At 39.6% G+C, this 12,474-nt stretch overlaps 3 protein-coding genes across 4 annotated transcripts; 1 reads left to right on the top strand and 2 right to left on the bottom strand.

Annotated features, from left to right (window-relative positions):
* Positions 1–3,893: 3,893 nt before the first annotated feature.
* LOC121800501 (probable WRKY transcription factor 72) lies at positions 3,894–6,534 on the top strand. The gene is made up of 4 exons (XM_042200066.1): positions 3,894–4,021; positions 4,751–5,245; positions 5,325–5,438; positions 5,647–6,534. Exons 1-4 carry the CDS (start codon positions 3,932–3,934, stop codon positions 6,370–6,372), a joined length of 1,425 nt encoding a protein of 474 aa, XP_042056000.1. The 5' UTR covers positions 3,894–3,931; the 3' UTR covers positions 6,373–6,534.
* LOC121800499 (pentatricopeptide repeat-containing protein At2g02750-like) lies at positions 6,201–8,787 on the bottom strand. Its single transcript, XM_042200065.1, has 2 exons — positions 6,708–8,787; positions 6,201–6,313 (listed from the first exon to the last, which is right to left on the bottom strand). Exon 1 carries the CDS (start codon positions 8,667–8,669, stop codon positions 6,816–6,818), a length of 1,854 nt encoding a protein of 617 aa, XP_042055999.1. The 5' UTR covers positions 8,670–8,787; the 3' UTR covers positions 6,201–6,313; positions 6,708–6,815.
* A 462-nt stretch (positions 8,788–9,249) lies between these two features.
* LOC121799078 (probable LRR receptor-like serine/threonine-protein kinase At1g14390) lies at positions 9,250–12,474 on the bottom strand. 2 transcript variants are annotated; one of them, XM_042198415.1, is made up of 6 exons: positions 10,861–12,472; positions 10,651–10,775; positions 10,329–10,572; positions 10,041–10,225; positions 9,798–9,962; positions 9,250–9,713 (listed from the first exon to the last, which is right to left on the bottom strand). In XM_042198415.1, exons 1-6 carry the CDS (start codon positions 12,080–12,082, stop codon positions 9,456–9,458), a joined length of 2,199 nt encoding a protein of 732 aa, XP_042054349.1. In that variant the 5' UTR covers positions 12,083–12,472; the 3' UTR covers positions 9,250–9,455. The 2 variants fall into 2 exon arrangements, with proteins under 2 accessions (XP_042054349.1, XP_042054348.1); XM_042198414.1 differs by having other exon boundaries at positions 10,329–10,775; positions 10,861–12,474.

Below are 12,474 nucleotides of genomic sequence, written 5' to 3'. Positions count from 1 at the left end.
AGTGATGTGTTTTGTAAACAAGAGTGGAGTAAAATCATGCTAAGAGTGATGTGTTTTGTAAACAAGAGTGAAGTAAAATCACGCTAAAAGTGATGTGTTTTGTAAACAAGAAGTAAAATCATAATCCATATCAGAAATCATGATCTATCATTTTATTAATTATACATTAATTTTCATATTATTTTAAATGCACAAATTTTAATAAAATAGAGCATTTCTTAAAATCATCCTGCACTTTCCAAATTTAATTAAACCCTAGAATTCATAGCACTAAACATACTTTCTTCAACGAGGATTTCACTCCTTATCACCATCAAATCTGAATTCGTGATCTATCAAAATTAAGACAATCAGACCCAAAGAGCATGAAATCAAAAAATAAGATAAAACCAAATCAATCTATCAATCAATTAAAATGATAACCACCAGATCTGCGTTTCCGGAGTACCAATCATTCAATTTTCCATTCAATTAGCAAATGTAGACACAGCTGAGCATCAAACACTATAAAAAATAATCTAATAAAATAAAATCACTCTATATTGAATCGCTTCTCCGCCACCACCGATTTGCCGCTCGCCGCAAATTTCGGGGAACGATCGGTTCAATTTCCATGACGCATCGATCCAAATTATGATAAAGTCAATCCGTGTGCTATGCATCATTTCTGCTGCATCACATCGATGAGCATCCACAGCAACTCCGACTTGCCGCGCCTCCTCCCCCTCTCCCGCCGTCGCCGCGATCCGGTCATTGGCAGGAGCCTGAGCGCGGTGGTGTCCAGGGATCTCTCGTCGCGAGACGCTTCTGGATCATGGCTTCTCGTTTAGTAGCAAAATATGGAACAATGTATTTCCCAAAAATACCCTCATACAATTTTTATTAATAGAAAATGAATACTTAATTTTATCATTCGATTAAGATAATGAGTGGCTGAGATTTGTTCTCTAGTTATACACTTAAAATTAGTTATATCTTGATCACTAACCTCTCTCTCTCTATATATATATATATAGGGTAGTGATCAAGATATAACTAATCTTAAGTGTATAACTAGAGAATAAATCTCAGCCACACATCTTAATGGAACAAATATTATTTATTTTAATTATATAAAATAGGCCAAGGGTATTTTAGGAAATTATATTATGAAATTTAAATAACTATATTACATACTGTGGGGCGATGGATCGGAAGCGCTTGCAGGTGGACATGGACAGGCACAGCGATTTCGCGTCTTGCAATTTGCCGAAAATAGAAAAGACGACGTCGTCCGACAAGCAATCAAAGAAATCGGCGGAATGAATAATAGCTTGTGCGGCTGAAGCTTTTTCCCCAATTCCATACTGTAATCTCTCGCCGATCAGTTCGAATCATATTTTCGATTCCATTCATCTTCTTCGTTCGCAATAAACCATCTCCGATTAGGTTGAGTAATCTTAACACTTTCAATTGGGATTTGAATTTATCTGAGAAGCAAAATGACCTTGAAACCTTATAAAGGGATTCCAATTTTTCTGATTCTTTTTGTTGCCCATCAATTAAGACCCCACATATTTTTTTTCATGATTCAAGGTCCCATTCTAATTGTAGTTAGAAATTTGACGTATTAGTAAGAAGATGGATATGATTCGAAATATTTCAGTAATGTGTATGTGACTGTGAATACGTCAAAACAAAATTGGATAAACATTAATATGGCAATAGCCCAATAATCAGCTTAATGATCAAATATGACTCAATTACTTCACTCTTGTTCACAAAACACATCACTCTTATTCTCATTTTACTTCACTCTTGTTCACAAAACACTTCACTCTTGTTCATAAAACACTTCACTCTTGTTCACAAAACACTTCACTCTTATTCTGATTTTACTTCACTCTTGTTCCCAAAACACATCACTCTTATTCTGATTTTACTTCACTCTTGTTCCCAAAACACATCACTCTTATTCTGATTTTACTTCACTCTTGTTCACAAAACACTTCACTCTTGTTCAGAAAACACTTCACTCTTGTTCACAAAACACTTCACTCTTGTTCACAAAACACTTCACTCTTATTCTGATTTTACTTCACTCTTGTTCCCAAAACACATCACTCTTATTCTGATTTTACTTCACTCTTGTTCATAAAACACTTCACTCTTGTTCAGAAAACACTTCACTCTTGTTCAGAAAACACTTCACTCTTGTTCAGAAAACACTTCACTCTTGTTCACAAAACACATCACTCTTATTCTGATTTTACTTCACTCTTGTTCATAAAACACATCACTCTTATTCTGATTTTACTTCACTCTTGTTTACAAAACACATCACTCTTACCATTATTTTACTTCACTGTTGTTTACAAAACACATCACTATTAGCATTATTTGTACAAGTCTTTTGATTCATTTGACTGAATTGCAATCTCATAAATCCTAAAGTAGCTACTGGTAGTATGGTATCGATGGTGATTTTGGTAATCAGGTGCTCCTTGCAACAAACATTTGTTACTTAATCCATGATTATAGTGATCAAATAAGAAAGAAACACATCATGGCACGCATACTCGACCTGCTCCCACGTGAGATCCTCATCCTCCCAGTCGCTCCTTCCCACCGCATTATCCTTCCCCATCCAGTAAATCCCCAAAACCTCATCCGCCAGCTCCCCCATCGACGCCCCCAGCCAGCACCCCCTCAGCTCGTGCGCCGGCTCCCGCACATCCACAAGCTCCCCCACCTCGAGCGCATCAGCATCGCCGCGTCACTGTGGTTCCACAGCCCCACCAGGATCACGTCGGGGTCGACGAGGAAGCGGCAGAGCACCGCGGGGGGCGTGGTACAGCTGGAAGATATGGCAGTTGGGCAGCACGCAGAGCTGGAGCGTGGCGGCGCGGGCGGGGACCCACCACAGGACGCCTAGCCCCACCACGAGAGAGGAGTTGCGGCGGTGGGAGAGGTAGCGGTGACAGTGGTGTCGACGCGGTGAGAGTCGCAAGGGGCGGTGCAGATCTCCGTGATAGTGTGTTACTGCTACTGCTATCCATTTTTTTGACAGTGGTGGTAATCTAATTTTTTCTGTGCAATGACCATTATACCCCTCCTTGTTATTGTGAAGTAAATTTTGATAGATGGAACTAATTTCTCCTTTAAATTCCAAAATCACATGTATTAATATTAGCCCTTGATTTTCTTGATCTTGTGGCTATTATTTGTTCTCTAGTTATTTGGTTAAGGGGTGTTTGCCATAGATCATGACCCTATATATATATATATATATATATATATATATATATATATATATATATATATTTACAAACGGATTATGTCGATATTTTGAAATGTCCTTCTTTAGAAGCATTCACCGCTTGTATACGAAAGTAATTTTGCTAATGGGATTCAAACCTTTAATTAATTACAGTATAATTGTTGCTTAAAATGAATTAAGAAAAAAATACTCAGTATCAAATTATTATGGTCAACATAGAAGGGCTTGAATAAGAGTCAAACGGTCAAACATAGAACTGCCGGTGATAGTACGCCGTAATTGTGTTCAAAGGGCGGTGGCGAACCCAATTTTATGCTGCTTCGTTGTCAAATTTGTTTCCACCGTGTAATACTAATCCACAAAGAGCATGTACAATTAATTTTGAAATAAAATTAATTCCTACAGTTGACAAATATTTATCAATTTGCAGTGAATAGAATAGATCATACTATATAGGAAAGTTGACACACTTGACAGTTGACATTTAATTTCATTGCGTAACATGGAAGAGGTCAGCTCTGAATCCTTCATTTCCTCGTAATGCATAGTTTTTTAATATACAAGTCAAATCTTTGGGCTTGTCTATAAATAGAACACTAATGAAATCAATTTTAAGAAGAAGAAAAATTCACAAACGAAATTCAGATAAAGAAAGTTTCTAAAGCTAGAAGCATGATTTTTGAGGGAGAAGCGATGATAAATATGTCTTCAAATAATGATGAAATTGAAGAAACCCTAAATACAGAAACGTTATCGATGGAGGTAACCTTTTTTATTTTTATTTTTTTAATATCTTTATTTTGGATCCTTTTTGTAGTACTACTCTTTTCATTTTGATCGTTCTTGAAATTAAAGAGAAAATTAGTTGCCATCTGTTCATCACAAGTATAAGAAGATCATCGATGAATTAAATATGTATATATAATATAAGTAGCTAGTAATTAAAGCTCTAGCAAAAAAGTTTCCCCCTTTTCTCTATCTTATCGTGAATAAATTCTTGAACTGCAGCTGTTAATATAGTCTATATATATAGATAATTCTCTATTGTATAGATCTGGTCAAACTCAATTAGGGTGTAGATATGTGAGTATGTGATCTATCATTTGATGCATCATCCCACTAATTAATCCAGCTGTTAATACTGTCATTAATTGGTTGACTAAATTTGGAGATATATATTACAAACAATTATTTATTTTCCATGTGTTGCGTTAGTATCCTGTCATTAATTGGTTAATTAAATTAATGCATGCAGCTAGACGTCTCCTGTTAGTTCATATTCACATATTTTATCTACAATAGATAATGCATCTTATCAAAACAAATAAAACACGACAAATGTGAAATAAAATCCAAGCATGAAATTAAGGGGAAAAAGAAGAAGAAAGGTTAGATTCAGCTAGTAAACATGCATTGGTCACCAGATCTTCTGAATAAATAATTGGTAACTAATAATTCAATATTTAATCATTTATATATATGTGCATGCAGGAGGCAAATGTGACAAGAGCAAAAGTGAAGATGGAAGAAGTTAGAAAAGAAAATGAGAGATTGAAAGTCACATTGTCACAAATTATGGAAGATTACAGTTCTCTTAAAAAGCAGTTCAATGGCATAACTGATCAATCCAAGAAAGCAACAATTCTCGCTTCGATGGCCGGTTCTGATGAGGAATCGGATCTGGTTTGTTTGAGTCTGGGGAGATTCTCAGGCCCTAGGGAGGAGAAGAAGAAGATGATGAGCAAAAGCAAAACCCTAGAAAATGGAAATAAACTTGATGGAATCGAACTAGGGCTCAACTCATGTCACCCGGACAATTCTATCGAAGTTTCGAGAAACAGCTTGGTTGAATCCAAGGAAGAAGGGAGCAACGACGTCCGATCATCCACCAAACATTCTAGAATTGGAGATGATGAGATTTTGCAGCAGAACAACCCTATGAAGAAACCTAGGGTTTCTGTAAGAGCTCAATGCAACACTCAAACGGTACTAATAGTAGTACATTTTATTTTTTGAATCTTTGCATCATTAATTTCATTAGTCTGAATTATACTCTCTTGATTAGATGCATGATGGATGTCAATGGAGGAAATATGGACAAAAAATAGCTAAAGGAAATCCATGCCCCCGGGCTTACTACCGTTGCACTGTCTCCCCATCCTGCCCAGTTAGAAAACAGGTTTGTGCAACATTTCATTATGACTAATTAACCTATTTTTGTCCATTAAAAATAGTCTTAAGACTCTTAGTTATGGATGTCTCGAGTTGTATCATAGAGAAAAACTACTTGAGACTAATTGTAGTGAAATGGACAAAATGGAAATGATTTTTTCTTTCAACAGTCACCCAAATGAAATGGAAATAATTAATGGTCTTACAATATGCAGGTGCAAAGAAGTATAGATGACATGAGCATTCTGATCACCACCTACGAAGGAGCTCACAACCACCCTCTTCCGCCTTCGGCCACCGCCATGGCTTCCGCCACCTCCTCAGCCGTGGCCATGCTCAGCTGCGGCTCCATCACAAGCACCAGCTGTCTAACCGGATACAATTTCAGCACGGCTTCAAATTTCCCACGAACCACCATCTCCTCATCACAATCACACCCCACAGTCATACTCGACCTCACCGCTCCAAATCACCACAGCAACAGATTATCATCAACCCTATTTTCCAACACTCGCTCTTCCCCAACTTCCCTCAACTTCTCATCCAATTTTCCCTCCATAAACAACGCCACCACGATGGCGCCACCTCATTCTCAGCATCCCTTGTTCTCCGGCGTCCAAAAGCAAGCCGGGAATGATCCGAAAATTGCTGCAGCGATCGCGCACGATCCGAGTTTCCAATCGGCGCTGGCTGCTGCGTTCACATCGATTGTTGCGAAGAACAACAATGTGAATGGAATTAGAAGTTCTGGAATGAATTTTCATCATCTGAATTTCGCGCAGTCGTCGACGACAACGAGTAATGCAAGCGTAGGTTGTGCAGCGAGCTTCATGAGCAGATTTGGGCAACCAATGAATTCCCATCAACATAACTTGACATTGGCTGCATCAAAATCCCGAGCTATGTCATTGGCAGATGAGGGAGAACACCTCAGCTTATGAGGTTTCCAAGTTCCAGACTGAAATCCAGATTATATTTCCATTGTTTTAAATTACACAGTTTACTCTTTTTTCATTGTTTTCGAGTAGGAAAGAATTGTCACATGTAGTGTAAATTAAGGAATGGATATCCGAGTAGTATAATATCATAATATTAATTGCCAACTGTAACCTTTATTTTCTATCATCCTGCCTCAATGCCTAGCTAAAACTCAATATATAAATTAACAAATCAAGTATACAAATGTCGTAAAATCATATGGATGTGAATGCATGGATAGTCACAAACCATGTGTAATTTATCAAAAAGTAAAAGAAAAAAGAAATGAAGGTTTTACTTTTACATGTGACACAACACAGAGTTGACTGTTTGTGAGCAGATTTGCGGTGTTGAAGAGCGCTACAAAATTTGATTCAACACTGACTCTAAGCAAATAATCCTTTTTCTAGGCGCTTGCAACTGAACTAAGCCCAGGCAGTTTTCTCAGTCCCTTCTTGTCCATCAACTTTCTAATCTTGTGGACATCTTTCCACCTATCTTGTCTGGCATATATGTTGGACAAAACCACAAACGGAATCGGGTTTTCAGGCTCTAATTCTACAACTCTGTGAGCCATCTCTTCTCTTAACCTATTATCCATATGTTGCTCGGAAGCGCCAAGCAGAGACACTGAAACGAAAGCATACGCTTCATCTGTTGCTCTTAGGAGTTCCAAGGCTTCATCTAGCCCTCCAGAACGACTAAGGAGATCAATCAAGATACTCATATGCTTTGAAGTCGGATTAAAACCATATCCCACAGTGAATAATCTAAAAATCTGGAACCCCTTGTCGACATGGCCACTGTGGCTGCATACAGACAGAAGGCAACTCAGAGTAACTATGTTTGGCTCAACATCTTGCTCAACCATTTGATTGAAAACATCAAATGCCGCTTCACTCTGCCCATGTTTTCCATGCCCAGAAATCATGGCATTCCAGAATGCTGGATCGTTTGGCTTTACATCAAACTGATTAAAAACATAGCAGGCTAAACCAGGTTGTCCACACTTCACATACATGTCGATGACTGCAGTAGCCAAGAATGCATCACCAGTGACTTCCCTTCTTGCAGCAAATGCATGAATCTCCTTTCCATAGCTTTGCATCGACAGGGATGAACAAGCTGCTAGCAAGCTAGTGATGCATCGTACACTAGGTATTGCACCGCAAGATAGCATTTTTCTGAACAAGAGAAAAGCTTCATCAGCCTTTCCTAGCTGAGTGAAACCACTGATCATAGAATTCCATGTCGCAGAGTCAGCTTCTAACCCTCCTCCTTCAGTCTCTAATTGGGAAAAAAGATCTACAGCCAGTTCACATTCACCATTTAGCATCATTCCAGCTATCATCGAATTCCATGTTATCAGATTTCTGTCACCACCCATGTCACTGAATACACTATACGCACACTGCCAAGAACCACATTTTGAATACATATCTACGAGGCCAGTCCCAATGTTAGTGTCGAGTTCTAATCCAACTTTAACTATAAGCCCAAGAAGCTGCCTACCGAATCTCACACACCTACCAGTTCCACAGGCAGACAACACAGAAACCATTGTAGCTATGGTAAGTTTCTCAGTTAACAACATCATTTCCTTAAACACACAGAAGACCATTTCCACAACCCCTTTCTGCGCAAGCCCTGATATATAAGCATTGTAGAAGACTACGCCTTTCTTCTCAATCCACTTAAACAAACTCGAAGCAAAACCCAACTCCCCACAATCTAAATACATCATCATAAGCGATGTTGCTGCATAATCATCGCTTTCTACGCCAATCTTGACAGCTAAACAATGCAATTGCATAGCAACCGCAGCATTCTCACAAGCAGACAACACGCTCGCTACCGTAAAGGAATCGATACTAAGGTTGGGGACACTAAATTGTCGAAACACTCTAAAACCTTCTTCTGAAAGCCCATTTTGTAAAAACCCGGAAATAACAACGTTAAGTATAGAAATACTTGGATGGGGAATTACGTCGAACAGTTTGGCTGCACTGTCGACTAAGCCCAGTTTCATATACATGTTGGTGAGGTCGGTAGTCGTGTGCTTATTCATAAACCCAAATTTGAGGAGGTTTGCGTGGAGCATTTGGCCGCCGGAAACAGCCTTGAGAGCGGCGCAGGCTTTGAGGATGTAGAGAAAGGTGAAATTCGTCGGCGGGATGGAGGGGGCGTGGTTGTGCGCGTAGAGCGCAATGGCTTCTTTGTACAGTCCATCTTTTACTAGGTGTGCTATTTTTTGCCTCATAGGCTGCCGGCGGCCGTCCACTGCATTGCCGGAAAAACTAGTCCTTTGTAAGACGGAAATGGGTAGAGCTCCAAAATCGGACTTTTTATGTGTTTTTGAAGTAGCGATTAGTTTAGTGTTAACCTTAATAATTATCCATCGTAAATTGACTTGGGTGGTCTCCGAATTTAAAAGTTTTGGCACTATAAATATAGCTACTAATTACTATATTATACTACTATTAGTGTGAGATCATTGTAAAAAATATAATGCATAAAATTTGTCATGCCAATATATTTTGACCTAATTAATTCCTTATAATTCAAATGTAGATACTAGTATTATTCTTTTTACATTTAGGTTTAAAGTAGGTAAATATTATTAAAACAGTTTCAAAGTGAAATTTGAAATATAGGCAAATCGAACTATTTTACCCTTATTAATGCCTAAATTATTTTGTCAAGTATTTAAAAAAAAGACAGTTCGTTACTATAATCGCATCCAAAATGTGTCCAGACAAAAGTAGTGATGCAACATCGAAACATAATGCTTGAAGGTGGAAATTCAAGTAATGAGATCAAATAAGTTAAAATTTCCCCCCTTACAGAAGTTGTGAATTAGTATAGTCTCAGCAAGCTAATTGTGCAGTATACATAGAGAGGTGACAATTTACCCCTCAATTTTGCATTATAAGTTTAATCATGAACTCATGATGGGAAAAACAGAGAAATTTTTACAAAATTTGATCATCAAATTTGCTAGTTGAAATATGATTAAGACAAGCATCAAAGCAATGATTGGCATAAATCAGATTCTGTTAGTAAGGTTTCCACTAAGATTGCCACTAAGGTTGCCACTGTTAGTCCATCCTTCTTGAACCTGCACAGAATACTGCATATGCCACAGCACATCCTCCACCGTCGGCCGCCCCATCGCGTCTTTGCTCAAGCAGTTTACGGTGATCTGCACCACTGTTTTCAATGATTCATACGCAAAGGTTCCCCTCATCGACGGATCAATCAGGTCTCGCAGCTTCGATGGTGACTCTGCCAAGCTCCTCTCCAACTGCAACCATCAATTTAATTAAGTTACGTTGTGTTCAGTTTAAGGTAATGTAGTAAGAATGCTAAATACATATTTTATGTATACCTGAAATTTAAGGTCTTGTAGTTCACTCTGAGAGTCTATAGGCCTACCGGTGATGACTGCAACAAGAATAGCTCCCAGCCTATATATATCTTCCTTTTCTGGATTTTGGCTGCTGCTTTCTGTGTTCGACTCGTCTGATCCGCGCAGAGGGCTTTCCACGCCCACCTGAGGAAAGCAAGAAGTTGTGTTTAGTTTGATTCTTGAGTTTGTATAATGCCATGATGCATCATTCTGTCTTTTTACCTTAGATGGCATGGTTATGTTGTAGCTACTGATTCTTGCAGTGAGGCTCTCGTCTAACAGAATGGTGTCGATTTTGATGTCGTTCCCAACAATCCCTCCCGTGTGCAAGTATTGTATACCTCTCGCTACGCCCATCGTGATGCCCATTCTCTGTGGCCATTTCAGCGCTTCTCTCTTTCTCCAATCTGTTATCGAGAAAGAAACGAAGTTAGTTGATGAGCAAGAAGAGGAACGAACCTCTGTATAAGTCTCGTGATATGGCACATCGTGCCAATTATAGGTGTGTACCGATGAGATGGTCTCGTAGTGAAGCATTGGACATGTTTTCAAGCACGATGAAGACAGTGGTGGCCGAGCTGGGATGGTCGTGGTAAGGGACGATGCAGTGGCCTAGCACGCTCACCAAATGCCGGTGCCTCAGTTTGGATATCACCTCCATGTGGTGCTGCAGAGCTTGAGGAGAATGCTTCTGTTTCAGCTTAAGGCATTTCACAAGCACCACAGACCCATCTCTCAGCCTTCCTTTGTATAGCTGATCATCCACATTTCCAACATTCATAGTATTATGCAACACAAAAACAGAGAGAAACAGAGCAATATATACACATACCTGTCCTTCTCCCACAAGATTGGATGGATCAAAGTCGTTGGTCGCCTCCTCCATATCCTCGAGTGTGAACACGTGGTACGAGGGCAGCCCTATCGACGCCATCCTCATCGGCTGCGGAACATGCCCTGATCAAAAGTGCAAACACCAAACTCATTTCATAGATCAAAAAGGGACTAAAACACAATTTATTTTACTATAATTGATGCTTACTTCCCAAAGGAGAGCCTTTCTCCATCACAAAACTCTCACTTCTGAATTCATTAAGCCCTTTCCTCTGCAGCCTTCTGTAAATAACAATAATCAACAGCCCCAAAACACCCAATATCGCCACAATTGCACCAATCACTCCAAGCACAATGCCTAATTTCAAGGTAGATTCTTCCTCTCCTTTACTCTTCACAGTAGGCATAACTGCAAGTGCATCTTTCCGACAGAAAGCAGTCGGCCTCTGATACTTGGACGTCGTATTCGACAAACAGTTCCACATTATTACAACCGTTCTGTTCCGGACGTTTGAACCAAGACAAGAAGGCAACCTCCCAATCAAAAGATTACTTGAAACGTCGACAAAACTAAGATTACCGCTGCAAGAAGCATTGGGTGGGAATGCCCCACTCAACTGATTCTTGGTAAGGCCAATGTGCTCAATCAATGGCAACGAAAACACAAACGAAGGAATCGGGCCAACGAGCTTATTATATGAAGCATCGAGATATTCAAGCTTGCTCAACTTCTTCAAATCCTGAGGGATCTCAGATCTCAGAGAGTTGTTAGCAAGATTGATGAATGCAAGATTGATCCCTAGTGATGGAAACTTAGGCCCAAAATAGTTGTTTCTCAAATCAAGCTCTTCAAGAGAGGATAAGCTAGTTAGATCAGGAACACTCCCATTGATCAGATTATCACTCAAGACTAGGCTTTTCAACATCGGATAAGTAGAAACAGAGGCTGGCAGTTCGCCGGTGATGAAGTTGGAGCTGATGTTGAGGACTTCAAGTGACCGGAAACGGTTGACTTTGGGGGGAAGCGGGCCCCACAGGCCTAGGGAGACTAGAGAGAGTTTCTTGAGGTTTGAGAGCTTCGTCAAGACGGTGAAGAATGAATCGGTGGAGAATCTGGGGGAGAGAGTGTGGTGAGAGGCGGCGGCAGTGTTTGAAGGGGATAGGTTGGGAATGTGGGAAGGGGAGGTTCTGTTTCCGACAATGGTGAGCTCTGTGATGTGATTGTCGGAACACACGATTGTGAGGGCGGGGGTGGGAGGGAGGAAGCAGAAGTTGGTCCAGTTGTTCCATGTCTGTAGAGATTGTGGGTATTCTAGAAGCTGCTGGATTTGGAACAGGATTCTGCTCTCTGTTGGGACTAATTGAGCATTCGAAAAAGGGAATGTGGCGAGGATCAAGAAACAGAGTGGAATCCATGAATACTTCTCCATTGTTGAATCACTCTCTCTATCAAATCAATCACACAGATTCGATAAAGATGAAATGAGGGGATGAAACAATCATAAAAGGAAAAGGGTGGCTGCGATTTCACCTGAGCATCTCATAAAAGTTAGACAAAGTGTGCAATTAGATGCAAGAAAGAGCTTTGTAATAAAGTGACTTCCCTTTTATGGCTGCTGGTTGTACAATGAAAAGAGAAAAGTGCAGCAGCAAAATGACTATGAGAGTAAAAAAATGTCAGGAAACTGGTGGAAGTTGAGGATGATTCAATGCAAAGGATTTAGAATTAAATTCATGTTCAGTGTGAGATCTGAAGCTGACAATTTCCTAAAGTAAGCCAAAGTGAAGTCAGATGTCTTTAAATTCACACAAGATTCAGTAT

This window comes from Salvia splendens, chromosome 4, assembly GCF_004379255.2.
Source record: "Salvia splendens isolate huo1 chromosome 4, SspV2, whole genome shotgun sequence".
Classification (NCBI taxonomy): Eukaryota; Viridiplantae; Streptophyta; class Magnoliopsida; order Lamiales; family Lamiaceae; genus Salvia; species Salvia splendens.
This window is presented reverse-complemented; position numbering and strand designations above follow the sequence as displayed.